General features: G+C 32.0%; 1 protein-coding gene across 7 annotated transcripts in view; it reads right to left on the minus strand.

Moving 5' to 3' along the window:
- Positions 1-1490: 1490 nt before the first annotated feature.
- The window catches only part of LOC127723340 (protein scribble homolog), a 101978-nt gene continuing 82523 nt past the window's right edge, over positions 1491-20945 (minus strand). For all 7 annotated transcript variants that reach the window (XM_052229915.1, XM_052229920.1, XM_052229918.1 and 4 more), the window contains 4 exons: positions 11100-11197; positions 10521-10561; positions 7236-7309; positions 1491-6116 (listed from right to left, as the gene is read on the minus strand). In XM_052229915.1, coding sequence (XP_052085875.1) covers positions 7247-7309; positions 10521-10561; positions 11100-11197 — 202 coding nt within the window. In that variant the 3' untranslated portion in view covers positions 1491-6116; positions 7236-7246. The remainder of the gene's footprint in view (positions 6117-7235; positions 7310-10520; positions 10562-11099; positions 11198-20945) is intronic.

Genomic DNA, 20945 nt, shown 5'->3' on the forward strand with positions numbered 1-20945 from the left:
CAACCCTACAGTTCAACAGACAATAACAGCAACCAACAACAAACTCCTCTGAAAAATCAACCCTACAGTTCATCAGACAATAACAGCAACCAACAACAAACTCCTCTGAAAAAAATCAACCCTACAGTTCAACAGACTATAACAGCAACCAACAACAAACTCTTCTGAAAAATCAACCCTACAGTTCAACAGACAATAACAGCAACCAACAACAAACTCCTCTGAAAAATCAACCCTACAGTTCAACAGACAATAACAGCAACCAACAACAAACTCCTCTGAAAAAATCAACCCTACAGTTCAACAGACAATAACAGCAACCAACAACAAACTCCTCTGAAAAATCAACCCTACAGTTCAACAGACAATAACAGCAACCAACAACAAACTCCTCTGAAAAATCAACCCTACAGTTCAACAGACAATAACAGCAACCAACAACAAACTCCTCTGAAAAATCAACCCTACAGTTCAACAGACAATAACAGCAACCAACAACAAACTCCTCTGAAAAATCAACCCTACAGTTCAACAGACAATAACAGCAACCAACAACAAACTCCTCTGAAAAATCAACCCTACAGTTCATCAGACAATAACAGCAACCAACAACAAACTCCTCTGAAAAAAATCAACCCTACAGTTCAACAGACTATAACAGCAACCAACAACAAACTCTTCTGAAAAATCAACCCTACAGTTCAACAGACAATAACAGCAACCAACAACAAACTCCTCTGAAAAATCAACCCTACAGTTCAACAGACAATAACAGCAACCAACAACAAACTCCTCTGAAAAATCAACCCTACAGTTCAACAGACAATAACAGCAACCAACAACAAACTCCTCTGAAAAATCAACCCTACAGTTCAACAGACTATTACAGCAACCAACAACAAACTCCTCTGAAAAATCAACCCTACAGTTCAACAGACAATAACAGCAACCAACAACAAACTCCTCTGAAAAATCAACCCTACAGTTCAACAGACTATTACAGCAACCAACAACAAACTCCTCTGAAAAATCAACCCTACAGTTCAACAGACAATAACAGCAACCAACAACAAACTCCTCTGAAAAATCAACCCTACAACAGACAATAACAGCAACCAACAACAAACTCCTCTGAAAAATCAAACATAAAAACAAAGACTAAAATACTGCCATAAAATATAATCTCAACTGCACTTTTATACTTTTATTTTTATGTTTAGAATTTACAAACCAGATTTTGTTAAACACGGAATAATTACTTGAGCATGTTATAAATACAGGTAATAATATTTCACTTGTCATTTGTACAAGCTTTTAAACTGCTATCCAATAACATTATAATAAAATCTTCTTCTTTGAAAGGTCAGTTTCTGATCAGTTTGATCCTGAATCTGGTACTTCTGGAATAGTTATAAAGGGAAGGAACCAGACAACAAAATGGTACATAAATTTACTGTAGCTCTGACGGTTACAATATGGAAACTAAACCACATGCTTGGTATTTTTTATTAAGCAATACTTCTGTGTATACAATGTTATTTAAAACATATAACAAAAAATATTGAAATTTAGATTAATTTGTTATACTCTTCAGAGTCAAACTGACCAGAAAATTGACAAAATATCATAGATATACTGACTTGGTGCAGGAGTACAAATACAGATACTTGCTAGCAAATCTAGAGAAAAAAAACAGATTTAAAAATTCACAATCAACAAATTTCATAAAACAAATGATATAAAAGTCCTTAAAATAGTTAGGAATAAAATCTACAGAAAAAATTAAAAACAAAATTAAATTGCATTTAAATGTGAAAAGTGTATTAAAAGAAAATATTGTATAAAAGCTATTACACTGTACGCTTAAAAAAAAAGCAGTCTGCACTAGAATGGTTGTAACTTGGGTTATGTGGCGGATTTGAAGGAATTATCTGAAATCTTACTCATGTTATTTTTGATTAAATTAGATATACAGATTATCAATTGACAATAATCAGACATGTTGTTTTGAACCATTTATTTTCCTGGTGTAAAATACACGCAACTGGCACATGAAATTAGCCTTTTTCAAAATTGACACTACAATTATATAAAATTTTTATACCGGTACATTAATTTCTTACATAAACTGTCAATATAAATAAGAAGTTGTAGTGTGCCAATGAGACAACTATCAATGCTAGAATAAAAAAAAATGCTGGACAGTTTTACTTGGGTGGGAGGGGGAATTGGAATTTTCCACTTAGGATGTTACATCTACAATGATCGACACAGAAGACAGCATAATTATCTAATGCCCCAAAAATGTAAATCTGGCATTGAAGCAGAATCTTCTTTCTTTGATTTTGATCTGTTTAAGCAAAATCCTAGCTGCAATAATCAAAAACATGTAAATCTGGCATTGAAGCAAATCTACTTTCTTAATTTTGATCTTAGCTTGTTAAGCAAAATCCCAGCTGTAATCTTTAAATACCTTTTTCATAAGTTAATAAATATAAAATTACATACATACAATTAATTATTCCATAGAAAGATTACATGCATTATGCACCAATATAGACCAGACACCATATACCTTATATTATTGCTGCATAACTCTTATTTGGTGTTTATACATACAGTGTTCTCTTCCATTTGAAGCATAGGAAGTATTATTGAACTAATGATATACAAGTGCCCTCATTGCAGAGAATATATTACACTTAAATGGGCACATTTCTCTATCATTATTCAAGTATTTCTAATTTTAGCCCCACAGTTCACATTATCAATTGAAAGGATTAAAAACTTGACACCAGAAATATCAATTCTTCCTATGAATGGATTAATAACTAAGTTGATAAAATATCTACATTTTTAAGGCAAAGTCTCCTCATCTGACTACTGCAGAAATGACCACATATCCTGATCTGTTTCCAATGTACTATATAGGCTGCAACAAACATTTTGTTGAGACAAATTTGTGTAGTATCTTTAAATAATGTATAAAATTATGATGACTATAAAATATGCAAATGACTTGTGGAAAAATGGAAGATTAAAAAAGCTGTCATATATATAACAGGTATACAGATACAGGGCTATGGATGATGTTAAAACAAATAAAACAAAGTGTGCCAAATTATAACAAATAAAAATTAAACTATATTTAAAAGGGTTATTTTTAACCACTATTAGTGTTTGGAAGGCCTTAACTTTATCAAGACCTTATAAATGAGTTTATATAAATATATCTTTATGTACAGAAAATGTTATCATACAAATTTACAAGATTCTTACAAGGCATACATTTCATCCTGCCTAAAATTGGAAGAAAACATAATTACAAAAAAAGTTCACAAATTGACATAATATGTGTGCTGTTTTAACAAGTTAGTTGCTATCTAATCATGTTCATAGTTGTACATAGAATTAACAATATTTCATATATGTACAATTTGACATAGTGTATTTATTGTTATTTCTTTACAGAAAGTACCAATAAAATGTTAACCTATCATTTTGAAAGGGTTCAATTCTATTTTGATTGTTACAAGACCTTTTAAAAAATATAATGCCAGTTTACACCTAAATCATTCAGATGGTACAAAGGTCAGAGGTCATTGAATCAAGTTATTTTATCCAAGCAGTTTGAATTCAACACCTAACATTCTAAAACAGAATACACAATAAGAAAAAGGTTAACGGATGAGTGGACATTGCTATAATATAAAAAGAATTTACAAATGAATCAACAGGAAATACAACAAAGGTTAACGCTTCACAGCCCTGAAAAACTCTCTATATTAAGAAATTGTATCATATGGAAAACCCATTTGATCTATATTTAGAAAATGTATCATATGGAAAAACCCATTTGATCTATATTTAGAAATTGTATCATATGGAAAAACCCATTTGATCTATATTTAGAAATTATATCATATGGAAAGAGTCTATCTATTTTAATACAGCCCAACTTATGTGCTTCTGAAAAAGTGCAAATTCTACAAAAATGGCAAGAAAATGTTAAAGAGAAAACTTTAAATCCTACTTGTTCCTATTTCTATCAAAAATAAATAAAAGACAGAAAATCACAAAAACTTTACTCTGTCAACATAATAATAATCAAACTATCCCCTTTCTTGAATAACCTCTTTTTCGAAAAAATAAACACAAAGGTCTAGTTGTTCAAAATATTTAACCATTAGATCAAACTAAGAAAGCATTTAAATCTTGCTTTAATATACAAGACTCACTGAAAAGTTTTATCCATTGTATAAATATTTTGAACAAAAAGGCCTGTATCTTCTACATTTACTATTATAGGGAAATTAAAGAGATTTTTTTAAAGGGGAATCAAACTAATTTTATCACACACCATCATACATTGCACCAGTAATTTCCTTAATGTAGAAATGCCAGTTTAATGTCTCGAAGACTAATTTGAAGATGAGAAAATGTATCTGAAAATTTCATGAATATGATCGAAAAAATGATGTCTAATGAAATAATGATTAAAATGAAACCACTAAGTATTGTTATGTTTTGACATGTATTTTCATGTAAGTATATTGGGGTATATAACTACAATTTTCACTTGAATCAAAAAATACAGCCACTCCCTATTCCATCTGCCCAATTGCTAATAATTACTGTGTCTCTGATATGGAACAATATCCTGACATGTGTAATTCCTTTCTTTAAACAACAAGCTTGATTATATACTTATTTCTAAACACTTTCAAATATAGAAAGTTCATTAGCTACACTCTGGATCACATGATTTGATCATCTTCAATCCAAATCTATATTTTATTTGCAAAGTCAAAAACTCTTTTGCCTACAAATTCATGCAGGAAGTTAGCCAGGGGAGACGACCTCCTCCACTTGTCATGACCTAATTATTAATTACGAAAATATCTTTTAAAATTCTCAAATGCGTCTATAATCTTCAAACTACATATTTATACTAAAAACTTAGTGAATATATATTTTATATGAAGGTGTGTTCATAAACTGTTATTATAAATATTACATATTCTTATTTTCAAAAAAGCGCCACATATATTGATCTTTTATTTATTTATCTATTTTCCTCGAAACCCTCTTTGGTAAGTACTTTTATTATCAAGGTAAAATTCAAATTGTACACTTGATTTGTTGAATTTAATACACTAAAAGCATTGATTCTCCATATTTGCCAGTCCCTGTTAATAGTATATGTAAAATTACATTTCTTTAAAATCTTCAACTTCTTTTTGAATGTGAAATAGGAAAGAAACTGTTCCAACTTCAGCTGTCAAACTAACCCTATCTAACGAACTCATTTAAAATTTTTCTTATTATCTTAAAAACTAAAAACATTATTTATGGATTGAAATTTCTAAAATATTCTCACTTTACTCTGGATCGATCATCAAGTATTTCAAATTTATTCCTTAAATTATTGTATATCAAAGGTCCATTTATGAAACTGCTGGAAAAACTCTTTTGTCAGTGTAGAGATTCTGGACGGATAGCAACAGACAAGAAGACGTACCGTTTAACATACTAGAAATTAAAATAAAATCAGATCAACCTTACATTACATTATATTATTAAAACAAATAAAACAAATGCACAATAAATTTTCATATTACAACAGAAACCAATCATGTGTTAACCAATCTTCTTGTAACAGGGCAGTTCAGTTTTAATTTTATCAAGCGCTATTTAAAAATGTTATCAGTACTAAATTCAGCATTGCAATTCAAAAAACAACTTGATTTCAGATGATTTTCACCTTGGCACCACCTTAGTTTTGCCTATGCAATTACCAGTTTTTAAATGGCTTTTGATAAAATGAATACTTCTTCAATAAATATTGGTTAATACATGCATTTTTGCTGTTGTTATAAAACACAATTATCACATATTAAGAAATTATACATATTTATATATATATATATATATATCTATGAACACTTTTTAAAATTTATAAATAACTTGTCAATGTATAAAAACGGGTAATGATAAAATCATCATGTTATAAAATATATAACTATCCTCTTAAGGTCAAAGGTCACTCCGTAAAATATAATTATCTAAACATTTGGCTGTATGAGGAATGGCTTCTCTTGAGCTCTTGACTAAATCTGAAACCAGAATACAAAAATCAATTCATACAAGTAAAAGAAAACGAATGTATATGTATATCCAAAAATAACAAAGACAGAATTATTTGAGTTATCGTATGAAGTGTTGACGGACAGACAGACATTGGTATACCATAATATGACAGTCTTCAAGTGTGTATAAAAACGCTAATTCAAAACAGCTTAACACAGTTCTAAACAAGAATGCATGCTCATTTTGTAAACAGGGACCCTTAACCTGTTACCTGGACAACTACGGTAATTGTATACAGGAAGTATTTAGGATTAAAACGTTTATGTGTTAAAAAAAAGAAAAAAATCTGAGTTCCAATGTCCCCCGCGTTGCACATATTTTATATTTACAAGCTTGATGATATATACCTAAAGTATAAGTTTTATAAAAATCTGTCAAAAATTGTACCCATGAGAGCGCTAACCAGACCATTTTCCATGAATTTAATACTTCCAAAGGGCATAACTCTTTTTAAAAAAGTCGATCGTCCACTGTTATATAACTTGTCCGAGATATTGCTGATATCAACCTATAGTATAAGTTTTATAAAAATCTGGCAAGAATTGTACCGGTGAGAGCGCTAACGAGGCCATTTTCCATAAATTTAATATTTCCAAGGGGCATAACTCTTTTTCAAAAAGGCGATCGGCCACCATTATAAATTTGTACAAGATATTGGTGATATTAACCTATAGTAAAAGTTTTATAAAAATTTGGCAAGAATTGAACCTGTGAGAGCGCTAACAAGACCGGACAGACAGACACACCGATGCCTGGTATTTCCATGTCCCCCGCAACACATTACGCAGGGGACAAAAAAGAATGCATGTGTTGTTATGTTACGAATACTCAATCTCTCAACTCAATGTATGTGTCGGACAGATCAGAATAGTGCTTACACATTACAGCTTGTCACTGTCAAGTTAATGATGAAATATGAAGTAGTTATGTTCAGTAGTACCTGAGAAAGTGTGAGAGAAATATTTGTTGGAAGAACAGACGGACAAATATACTGACAAGGTTAATGCAATATAGCCCCTTTATATAGTCAAATCAGATTGTAAAAATCAGGACAGTTTTCAGTTCTGCAATATTATATCTATTACCTTTATATTTTTCATGACGCTGACTCTCCTCCCTCAATATTTAGTTCTATTATATTCTGTTTTGTTACTTCTATCTACAAACAGACAAACAATTCTTTCTATGACATATTGACACTAGAAATACATAACTTCTATTTAGGAGTAACAGTATATATAATAATATATATATGAATATATTGCAATACATGGTATATGTGAATGAGATAGTACAAGACATATACTGTAGTAACTGTACAATACAAAAATTCGTAAGGATTACGCGGAACCCAATCTCTTGCCTACTTTTGCTGTTAGTCGCAGGCTCAACAAAAATGGGGAAAAAATTATTAAAAATTTTCAACTAGATACTATCTTTTGATTGTAAGAAGTTCTGTTCAAGTTTGGTAAAATTCCAAGAAGGTTTATGAATCTAATAAATGTTTTAATAAACAGCTGCACCATGAGCGCATGATACGCCTGTCGTCTTGTGTGTGAATTTTTATGCAATAAGCATAAATAGTTTCTGACAAACGGCGTGACATGCGAAAACCCCCCCTTTTTTTTTACAAAAAACTCAATATCTCTAAAATAAAATTTTGAATCAAAACCAAAAAGTATACAGATCTTTAGATTAATATAACTAAGAAGTGTGTAAAAGTTTAAGCAATAATCATAAATCGTTTTTGAGATACGGCGCAACATGTGAAAAACCCCTCCCCCTTTTTTTACAAAATACTCAATAACTCAAAAATAAAATTTTGAATCATCACCAAAAAGTATACAGATCTTAAGGTTAATATAACTAAGAAGTGTGTAAAGTTTTAAGCAATAATCATAAACCTTTTTTGAGAATGGCGCGACATGTGAAAAACCTCTCCCCCTTTTTTAACAAAATACTCAATATCACTAAAATAAAATTTTGAATCATCACCAAAAAGTATACAGATCTTAAGATTAATATAACTAAGAAGTGTGTAAAGTTTTAAGCAATAATCATAAATTGTTTTTGAGATACGGCGCGACATGTGAAAAAAAACACACACCTGTTTTAGTTACTAAGTCCTGTAACTCAAAAAGTTTTAATCTTATTTTCACCAAAAAGTATAGATCGTTTGACCATCATAAGAAACAACTATGTTAAGTTTCATGAAATTTGGATAAGTCATTCTCAAGTTACAGTGCGACATGTTTACGCCGGACAGACAGACGGACAGATGGACAGACGGACGGACATTTGTATACCATAATACGTCCCATCAAAAATTTGACAGGCGTATAAAAACTTTAACTGCAGACTGTACATAATGTTAACTGAAATAAAACTAAGTCCATTTATAAGTAATATACGGAAAAACAGGAAATAAATTTTTACAAAATTTCTTTTGAATACTATCTTATGATTATAAACAAGCTTCTGTCCAAGTTTGGTACAAATCTAGGATAGCTTAAGAAAGTTATTAAAATTTGAAATACTTTAACCACAGAGTGAATGTAATGTTAACTGGCAGAAAAACTAAGTCCATTTATGAGTAAAATATGGATAAACAGGATTTTTTTTTACAAAATTTACTTCTGGATACTATCTTATGATCATAAACAAGCTTCTGTCCAAGTTTGGTTGAAATGCAGGATAGTTTAAGAATGTTATTAAAATTTGAAAAACTTTAACCACAGAGTGAATATTTATGGACGCCGCAGACGGAATGTAGGAGCGCTATGTCTCGCTTTTGCGACAAAAGTCGCAGGCTCGACAAAAAAAAACAAGAAGACATCCATCCAAGTATTTGATTGGACATTTTACTTTATTTCTTCCATCTCGATCCTTTCTTTTTTAACAAGTAGTAGAAAGTTATGGATCTTAAAATGCATCACAAGGTATTGCTTACCTACGGGAAGCTTGTTACAAGATGTCATGAAGCTGTGATTTGTAGTTGTTGAGAGAGAGAAGTGGGTGGACAATTTTCTACATGTGCATCACATTCATAGAAAATGAGTGGATGTGTCGAACAGGAAGCAGATTATTGGTTTGGCCTGACCATGCAGTGTACATTATAGCTTACCTATATGAAGATTTGTATCAAATACACAAAAGTTGTGATTTGTAGTTAAAACTTGTAATGGACAATTAGATAGGCAGGCAGAAGTAAACCAGTTTACCCTCTCGTAAAAGCAGGGATATGTTTTTTTTCCATTTTTTTACTATTTTGTATATATATAATATATATATATTAAAGTATGGACTTTAGATGTATGTTTTAATAGGACAGCCCTTACCATAAACTAGACAATTTTTTGTTTTGTTCTTTTTGTGTTTTAAGGATTTATCAACTTAAAAGTACTGTGACACAAACTATTATAAATAGCGGTAATCTAAATGATGAAATACTATTACTGTACATCAAACTTCTACATATAAATTACAGTACTTACAACAGATCCATGCACCACAAAATTCAAAGTATTACTGAAACGCCAAAAGCTCTACACCAAATAAACAACGAAAATCTTTTAACATAAGAATTGGATCTAAATTTGCCCACAGACCAAATCTTAAGGGTTCTATGGGTAAAAATAATCAAATAATAGCAGTTTTAATAGTAGTTATCAACTGCAATTTAATGAGCTAATGTTGTATTCTTTATGCTAACACATTCCTTCTGCATGCAGGAAATTTGAATAAAGGGAAGCAATCAAGCTACAAAACAGCAATACTCTATCAAGCCCAAATACTACAAATTTATACCTCATGTTCAATTATTTTTTCACTAACTTCAAAAGTTCTAAGAGTTTTCTTTCCCGTTTTTTCATCTACAACTTCCATAGTTCTCTTAGAAACTTTTTCATCAAGTACTTGTGAACTTTCTTTCACTCTGGTATCCCCCTCTTTGGTTTGTACAACGAGGTTAGCATAGAAAGGTAAACATTTCTGGAAACCAGTGTTAGTACAGTTAGTATTGTATTATAGAGCTAATAGTTTCAGGACCTCATTTGGAAAATATGTATCAAGCCATTCAACATTCTTGTTTTTTTCAAAACCTTTTTACACAAGTTGCATGTATGTAGACAGATAAATTTCAATTTTGTAGATTTTCTTGATGTGAATCGAAAATAAGGGATTCAGAAATCCTCAATGTTAGTACAGAATTATAGATACATTAAATTTCTCAAAGACTGTAAATCTCGAATCTTACATAAAATTTCCATCCATGAATACAGATATAATTAGTACAGAGCAAACATTGTTATTACTACTAGCAAGTATAAAGGTTATGGGTAAAATATACAAATTTCTAATACAAAACTTACAGAATTTTCTCCATTCTGATTCAATTTATTTTCTTCCTCTTCTGAAAAATACAAAACAAAAACATGTGACACTTCAGATATGGAGTGATAATTTTCCAGATGATGTCTGCACACTAAATTTTGCATTTTCTGGATTTTTTTTTAGGGTTAATGCTTACAAAGGCAAATAGCAAATACAGTACCCACAAAGTGATTCAGTTAAACTTCATTTTGGCTGTGATTTTCATCAGTGATTTCTGGTAATTCATGGTGGGTGAAGTATACTTTTCATTATTACAGAATAAGAACATACATCATTTTAACGAATCCCCATCATCCTCTCAATTCAAAATCTTTGTATCTCTTAAGCATTAATATAATTGTTTCTCCTTTCCTTAAAATTCTTACAAAAATTCCTTTTTCATTCAATATTGTTTAACATATAATATCAAGATAGATAAACTCATTGAAAAAGTATGCCTGCACAGTAAAGCTACCATATAGAGGGTAACTTTGCAGGTTTTTAAAGCCAAAAGTGAAAGAAAAAATTTAATGTTGACAGAGGAATGAATGTTGGATGAGATTCAAAACAAATCTTACCTGCAAAGGCAAGTTCTACAGCAGTATTTTTCTTAAGTTCCTGGGCCCTGGCAATCACAGCTTCTGCTTTCATGGCATCAACTTCTAATGACTTCATTCTATATCAACGAAATCAAATTCATATTTACCATTTATATAGAGCTAAAAAAACTTAAAAGAAGAATGTGTCCATGTGAAACAGATGCCTCTGCTTGTAAATATGCATGAGTCAATGTACTATGAATTCAGCATTTTTTTTCATTTATAAAGGGCATAACACAAGAAAGGTGAAAGGATCACAACCCAAATTCAAACTTGATCTGTTTTTGTTGCTAATAAGCATTGTGTGTAAGTTATATAATATTTTGTTGAGGCAAACTAAAGTTAAGAGAACAGAAACCAAATTTCAAGACATATGTACAGACAGACAAGGGTAAACCTTAATGCCCAGTTCTTCTCGAGGCAGGTCATAAAATATTTTTTTAGCCACTGCTATGAAGTCTTATTCAACATTATGGATATTGACTGTTTAGCATCCAGTGGCAAATACATCATGCATACTGTAGTTTCATTTATTTTCGTGGGTACCAATTTTCAATGATTGAGGAATACTTACATTTTCGTGGATATTTGATTTCAAGGTTTTGCCACAGTCTGCATACAAGCCTATAGAAAATTCATAAATTGTTGAACATTTAAATTCGTGGTTCATCTGTACCCACGAAATCCATGAAAATTGGTATCCCACGAATAATAATGAATCCAAAAGATGCAGGGCCTATATTTGGACAGACACTGGAAAATGAGGATACAGTGGGCAGAAATGTTGCATTACAACAGGTCAATAAAATGCTTCGCTGGGGCGCAGCTTGATACGACCGCAGAGGTCGAACCCTGAACAGTTGGGGCAAGTATGGACACAACATTCAAGCTTGATACAGCTCTGAATTTGGATTGTTATTAAATATTTGACACAGCATAGGTTTCTGACACAGAAAGAATGTGATCTAAGAACTTGAATTTTTTTAATTTACCTATTATGGTCCAATGTCCAAAATCAAAATACATGGTTAGATTCAGCATATCAAAGAACCCCATATATTCAATTTTTGTTAAAATCAAACAAAGTTTAATTTTGGACCCCAACTTGGACAAACTTGAAAACTGGGCCCATAATCAAAAATCTAAACACATGTTTAGATTCAGCATATCAAAGAACCCCAAGAATTCAATTTTTGCTAAAATCAAACTAAGTTTAATTTTGGACCCTTTGGACCTTAATGTAGACCAATTTAAAAAACGGGACTTAAAATTAAAAATCTAAATACACGGTTAGATTTGGAATATCAAAGAACCCCAATAATTCAATTATTGATGAAATCAAACAAAGTTTAATTTTGGACCCTTTTGACCTCAATATGAACCAATTTGATAGCGGGGCCCACAAATAAAAAATCTAAATTCATGGTTAGATTCAGCATATCAAAGAACCCCATATATTCAATTTTTGTTGAAATCAAAAAAAGTTTAATTTTGGACCCCAACTTGGACCAACTTGAAAACAGGGCCCATAATCAAAAATCTAAACACATGTTAAGATTCAGCATATCAAAGAACCCCAAGAATTCAATTTTTGATAAAATCAAACTAAGTTTAATTTTGGACCCTTTGGACCTCAATGAAGACCAATTTAAAAAACGGGACCCAAATTAAAAATCTAAAAACACGGTTAGATTTGGCATATCAAAGAACCCCAATAATTAAATTTTTGATGAAATCAAACAAAGTTTAATTTTGGACCCCTTTGACCTCAATATGAACCAATTTGATAGCAAGGCCCACAAATAATAAATCTAAATACATGGTTAGATTCAGCATATCAAAGAACCTCATATTTTCAATTTTTGTTGAAATCAAACAAAGTTTAATTTTGGACCCCAATTTGGACCAACTTTAAAACTGGGCCCATAATCATAAATCTAAATACATGTTTAGATTCAGCATATCAAAGAACCCATATATTCAATTTTTGTTGAAATCAAACAAAGTTTAAATACTGGACCCTATCTTGGACCAACTTGAAAACTGGGCCCATAATCAAAAATCTAAACACATGTTTAGATTCAGCATATCAAAGAACCCCAAGAATTCAATTTTTGTTAAAATCAAACTAAGTTTAATTTTGGACCCTTTGGACCTTAATGTAGACCAATTTAAATAAAATGCTCCGCAGGGCGCAGCTTGATACGACCACAGAGGTCGAACCCTGAACAGTTGGGGGAAGTATGGACACAACATTCAAGCTTGATACATCTTTGGATTTGGATTGTGATTAAATATTTGACACAGCATAGGTTTCTAACACAGATTGAATGTGGTCTAAGAACTTAAAAATTTTAAATTGGACATTCACCTATTATGGTCCAATATCCAAAATCTAAATACATGGTTAGATTCAGCATATCAAAGAACCCCAAGAATTCAATTTTTGATGAAATCAAACAAAGTTTAATTTTGGACCCTTTTGACCTCAATGTGGACAAAGTTGATAACGGGGCCCAAAAATCAAAAATCTAAATACATGGTTAGATTCAGCATATCAAAGAACCCCATTTATTCAATTTTTGTTGAAATCAAACAAAGTTTAATTTTGGACCCCGATTTGGACCAACTTGAAAACTGGGCCCATAATCAAAAATCTAAATACATGTTTAGATTCAGCATATCAAAGAACCCTAAGAATTCAATTTTTGTTAAAATCAAACTAAGTTTAATTTTGGACCCTTTGGACCTTAATGTAGACCAATTTGAAAACGGAACCAAAAAATTAAGAATCTAAATACACGGTTAGATTCGGCATATCAAAGAACCCCAATAATTCAATTTTTGATGAAATCAAACAAAGTTTAATTTTGGACCCTTTTGACCTCAATGTGGACAAATTGATAACGGGGCCCAAAAATCAAAAATCTAAATACATGGTTAGATTCAGCATATCAAAGAACCCCATATATTCAATTTTTGTTGAAATCAAACAAAGTTTAATTTTGGACCCCGATTTGGACCAACTTGAAAACTGGGCCCATAATCAAAAATCTAAATACATGTTTAGATTCAGCATATCAAAGAACCCTAAGAATTCAATTTTTGTTAAAATCAAACAAAGTTTAATTTTGGACCCTTTGGACCTTAATGTAGACCAATTTGAAAACTGGACCCAAAATTAAAAATCTAAATACACTGTTAGATTCGGCATAACAAATAAATAAATGTGATCAAAGATTATACAAATCTTATGCGCCATACTGTGCAATTAAAGATTACTTCTTGAAATTTTTCAATATTTGAAATTTGAAAAAAAAATAATATTTGAGGAATAATTCTTTTTAATTTCTGAAATGTGAAATGAGAAAAAATTGCCCCCCACAATTTCTTTTTATCCCCCCCCCCCCTTTTTTCCCTTAAAAAAATTCTTTCCCTCAAGATATGGTCATAATCTCAATTCAAATTTCCAATGGAGTTGGCAACCATAATTACCCATTTAAATTTACCATAGTGCTAACTTAATCTATTTTATAATAGAATTAAAAATATAGTGTCAAATCATTCATATGGATTTTTTGGTAAAAAAAAAAGATGCAACATTTGCAGATATTTTTACTGGTCTTCCTTTATAAATATGCATTTCTTTAAACATAATTTAAAAGCAGTGTAAGGGAAGTAACCAAAACGTTGTATTTGGATTACCTCCCTTACACTGTTTTAAATTATCTTTATTGTTCATTAACCATTACTTTATACATAATTTAAAAGCAGTGTAAGGGAGATAATTTCAATGATGTATTTGATTTATCTCCCTTACACTGCTTTAAATTATGTTTTGTACTAAAGTATTTGTCCATTAACCAGGACAACCTTGTTTTTCCCCCTTTTTTGCCCCTAATTTCTAAACGGTTTGAGCCATAACCCCCCAAAGCAAATCCTAACCATCCCTTTGTGGTATGGAAACTTGTAGAATAATTTCAGAGAGATCCATACACCGTTCCACAGTTATTGTCTGGAAACTAGAAAATGCTTATTTTTGGCCCCTTTTTGGCCCCTAATTCCTTAACTGTTGGTACCTTAACCCCCAAAATCAATCCCAACCTTCCTTTTGTGGTATTTAACCTTATGGTCAAATTTCAAAAAGATCCATTCACTTAAACTAAAGTTAGAGTGCGAAAACCAATGTGTCTTCGGACGACGACGCCGGACAACGACGACGACGCCAACGTCATACCAATATACGACCACAAAATTTTTTGGCGCTCGTATAAAAAGGGCCACCTCATAGAGTTGTTGCCATGATTCTTAAGATGCAAACAGCATGGCACTCTCCCAACACCGGGCATAATATTTAACAACATTTCAACTTGGCGCAACTGTGTATTTATACGAATATTATAAATGACACCAGATAAGAATGTGGAGTGATTCTACTGATATCACTGATTTGACACATCATCAGAATTTAAATAAACACCAGCCTGAGCAAAATAATTTCATATCACAAATTGAATTAAAAACAAGCATTCTGAGAGTATTGCATGGCAATACATAGTCCCTACCGGGTAAAAATTAATTTTACTGGAACAAAATGCTAACTTGTTCTATAACTTGTCATGGTGTAAACAAAAAGTAAATATCATGTCAATATCTTCAAGCATGACTAAAAACAGTGTGGAAAACTGATTATATGAGTGAATAAAATGCTCCTCTGGGGCGCAGCTTGATACGACCGCAGAAGTCGAACCCTGAACAGTTGGGGCAAGTATGGACACAACATTCAAGCTTGATACAGCACTGAATTTGGATTGTAATTAAATATTTGACACAGCATAGGTTTCTGACACAGAATGAGTGTGGTCTAAGAACTTAAAAAAATTTAATTTACCTATTCAAACCATATTATTATTTGCTTTTATATATAAATCAGAAATAACCAATTTAAAATGGAAAATTTTAAAGAAAAAAAAAAGAAAAAAAAATCCCCCCCCCCCCCAATTTTTTGAACCCCCTTATGATTCATCACCCCCAAACTCAATCCCAGCCTTCCCTTTGTGGTATGGTACCTTGCAGTACAATTTCAGAGAGATCCATACACTTGAACACAAGTTATTGTCTGGAAACTAGAAAAATGCTTGTTTTTTTGGCCCCTTTTTGGTCCCAAATTCCTAATCGTTTAGGGCAATTACCCCCAAACTCAAACCCAGCTTTCCCTTTGTGACATGGAACCTTGTAGTACAATTTCATAAAGATCCATACACTTACACACAAGTTATTGTCCTGAAACTAGAAAAATGCTTGTTTTTTGCCCCTTTATGGCCCCTAATTCCGAAAATTTTGAGGCAATTAATTACCCCCAAAATCAATCCCAGCATTCCCTTTGTGATATGGAATCTTGTGGTACAATGTCAGAGAGATCCATACACTTACACACAAGTTATTGTCATGAAACTAGAAAAATGTTTGTTTTTTGCCCCTTCTTGGCCCCTAATTCCTAACATTTGAGGCAATTACCCCTAAAATCAATCCCAGCATTCCCTTTATGATATGGAACCTTGTGGTACAATGTCAGAGAGATCCATATACTAACACACAAGTTATGTCTGGAAGTTACAAAAATGCTTATTTTTGGCCCCTAATTCCTTAACTGTTGGTACCATAACCCCCAAAATCAATCCCCACCTTCCTTTTGTGGTATTGAACCTTATGGTAAAATTTCATAGAGATCCATTCACTTAAACTAAAGTTAGAGTGCGAAAACCAATGTGTCTTCGGACAACGACGACGACGACGCCAACGTCATACCAATATACTACCACAAAATTTTTTTGCGGTCGTATAAAAAACATTAGATATGATTAATAGTTTTCTAAAATTAGATATGATGTAATACAGTGTATATCTATTTTCAAATTATAATCAAATATAATAAATAGTTCCAAATATTTTTTCTTTCATTTGTCACAAACTAATATAGATTTGTAACTTATCTATAAAATGTCAACAACTTTTATCTACACAATAGTGTATTGAAATATATATACATTAATAAAAATAGATTATTATCTTATTAAAGGATTTCTCGTCGTAATTATTTTTTTATATATATAGAATTTAGAAATTAGTTTATACTAAATAACAAACAAACCTGCCAAAAAATACTTCATATAATTTAACAAGAATGTCTTTTAAATAAAATGCTCCGCAGGGCGCAGCTTGATACGACCGCAGAGGTCGAACCCTGAACAGTTGGGGCAAGTATGGACACAACATTCAAGCTTGATACAGCTCTGAATTTGGATTGTGATTAAATATTTGACACAGCATAGGTTTCTGACACAGAATGAATGTGGCCTAAGAACTTAAAAATTTTAAATTGGACATTCACCTATTATGGTCCAATATCCAAAATCTAAATACATGGTTAGATTCAGCATATCAAAGAACCCCAAGAATTCAATTTTTGATGAAATCAAACAAAGTTTAATTTTGGACCCCGATTTGGACCAACTTGAAAACTGGGCCCATAATCAAAAATCTAAATACATGTTTAGATTCAGCATATCAAAGAACCCTAAAAATTCAATTTTTGTTAAAATCAAACTAAGTTTAATTTTGGACCCTTTGGACCTTAATGTAGACCAATTTGAAAACGGAACCAAAAATTAAGAATCTAAATACACGGTTAGATTTGGCATATCAAAGAACCCCAATAATTCAATTTTTGATGAAATCAAACAAAGTTAAATTTTGGACCCTTTTGACCTCAATGTGGACAAAGTTGATAACGGGGCCCAAAAATCAAAAATCTAAATACATGGTTAGATTCAGCATATCAAAGAACCCCATATATTCAATTTTTGTTGAAATCAAACAAAGTTTAATTTTGGACCCCGATTTGGACCAACTTAAAAACTGGGCCCATAATCAAAAATCTAAATACATGTTTAGATTCAGCATATCAAAGAACCCTAAAAATTCAATTTTTGTTAAAATCAAACTAAGTTTAATTTTGGACCCTTTGGACCTTAATGTAGACCAATTTGAAAACGGAACCAAAAATTAAGAATCTAAATACACGGTTAAATTCAGCATATCAAAGAACCCCAATAATTCAATTTTTGATGAAATCAAACAAAGTTAAATTTTGGACCCTTTGGACCTCAATGTGGACCAATTTAAAAACGGGGCCCAAAATCCAAAAACTTAATACACGGTTAGATTCAGCATATTAAAGAACCCCAAGAATTCAAGAATAAAACCCCATTGAAATTGATCAAGAAATAAGCAATTTATACGAAGTATCTTCTTTTGCACAATACTGTGCAATTGAATATTTCTTGCTATTGCGCAATACTGTACAATTGACAATTTCTTGCTATTGCGCAATATTGTGCTATTGGATATTTCTTGCTATTGCGCAATACTGTGCAATTGAAGATTTCTTGCTATTGCGCAATACTGTGCAATTGAAGATTTCTTGCTATTGTGCAATACTGTGCAATTGAAAATTTCTTGCTATTGCACAATACTTATTAGATAATAATTTACACATCCTGTTTGGTGTGTATCTCCTACCATATCATTATTATTTGCTTTTAAATATTAATCAGAAATAACCAACTTAAAATAGAAAATTTTAAAAGAAAAAAAAAAGGAAAAAAAGAAAAAAAAAGAAAAAAAAAAAATCCCCCCCCCCAAATTTTTTGAACCCCCTTATGATTCATCACCCCCAAACTCAATCCCAGCCTTCCCTTTGTGGTATGGTACCTTGCAGTACAATTTCAGAGAGATCCATACACTTGAACACAAGTTATTGTCTGGAAACTAGAAAAATGCTTATTTTTGGCCCCTTTTTGGCCCCCAATTCCTAAACGTTTCGGGCAATTACCCCCAAACTCAATTCCAGCTTTCCCTTTGTGATATGGAACCTTGTAGTACAATTTCAGAAATATCCAAACACTTACACACAAGTTATTGTCATGAAACTAGAAAAATGCTTGTTTTTTGCCCCTTTTTTGGCCCCTAATTCCTAAAATTTTGAGGCAATTACCCCCAAAATCAATTACAGCCTTTCCTTTGTGATATGGAACCTTGTGGTACAATGTCAGAGAGATCCATACACTTACACACAAGTTATTGTCTGGAAGTTACAAAAATGCGTATTTTTGGCCCCTTTTTGGCCCCTAATTCCTTAACTGTTGGTACCATAACCCCCAAAATCAATCCCAACCTTCCTTTCGTGGTATTGAACTTTATGGTAAAATTTCATGGAGATCCATTCACTTAAACTAAAGTTAGAGTGCCAAAACCAATGTGTCTTCGGACGACGCCAGACGATGACGACGACGACGACGACGCCAACGTCATACCAATATACGACCAAAAAATTTTTAATTTTTGCGGTCGTATAAAAATGAGTTGTCTCCCTTTGTACAGAAATATGGTTTAACATAGTACTCTAACATTAGATATGGTCCAGACTCTGGACTAAATCATCAGACTGGAACAAAATTCGTACTTGATCTATAACTTGTCATAATAAAACTATATACCAAATATCAAATCAATATCTTCAAGAATGAAGAAAAAAAGTGTGGAAAGCTGATTTGCCGGACTGACGGATGGACAGACGGACAGATGGATGGAGTGCAACCCTAAAGTCCCCATCGACTTCGTTGGTAGGGGACTAATAAGAAGATGTGGTAGGATCTATATCAAAGAGCAAAACCCATACCATATAGTGAGCTGCAAAGGGCCCCAACATGACAAAAATTGAAATAATCTTAAAGAAAAAAACAAATACCTTATTTTAGCTAAACTTTGACTTTTTCAAGTTACAGTCAAACCTGCCTTAACGGTCACCTCGTTTCAGCAGTCTCCTGCCTCTAACAATCACTTTCAAACCCTCCCAAATGTTTTCTGTATATAAATTAACTCTTTTCAGCGATCACCTGTTTAACTCTGTCAGCAGTCACCTAATTTTCATACAAAATCGTCATTTCACCTTTTAACAACAGTCATTTTCATGTTTTTAACAAGCAAATATCTTAATAACGCAAAATATATGTTTAGTATAGAGGCCAAAATGTGAATCAGAACCCATTATCAACCAAGATCACGCAGTAGGAGGTTATTTCTAGTGTTCCACTCCTTTCAGTCTACATTGAAAACCGTATTATCAACTTATTTCTCCACGATTATTTACTATTTCAAATGTTATCTTCAAACAAGAGCGTCGAAATACTCCATTTTTTATTTGTCTACTCGTACAAACGATAACTCTTTCGATTGAAAACACTCAACCAATTTGCCCCCATCCCGGCCACGTGTGATGTTGGAATTGGAATTTTTTTCCAACCCTCATATAAAAGGTCACCTCTCTTGAGCGGTCACTTTTGATACTTCCCATGAGTGACTGCTTAATACAGGTTTGACTGTATATCTAAGGAAAAAGAGAATGAAATGTCATCCCATTGTTTGATTGACTGAACAGTGCTACATGAAGATAACCACTAGCAAGTTTGTCCTTTTCTTGCAGTGGACTGATTAAAATCATGATGATCTTTAACATTCTGTTGTACAAATTAAACCAGAGGATCTAAGTCACAATCTTGCACAAGTTCAATTTTTCATGCAAAATATATATTGTTTTGCAGTAAGATAACTTCACGAATTTTTAATAAGCTTCCATGTAAATCCAGGCCCTATCATGGCAATATAAATTAATATGGGATATTTTGATCTTTGATAATTTCATCCAAATTTAAAGAGGATCTTAAAACATGTCCCCCATATAATTTTTTCGAACTATCAAACTCA

Source organism: Mytilus californianus, unplaced genomic scaffold (assembly GCF_021869535.1).
Source record: "Mytilus californianus isolate M0D057914Y unplaced genomic scaffold, xbMytCali1.0.p SCAF_13, whole genome shotgun sequence".
Classification (NCBI taxonomy): domain Eukaryota; kingdom Metazoa; phylum Mollusca; class Bivalvia; order Mytilida; family Mytilidae; genus Mytilus; species Mytilus californianus.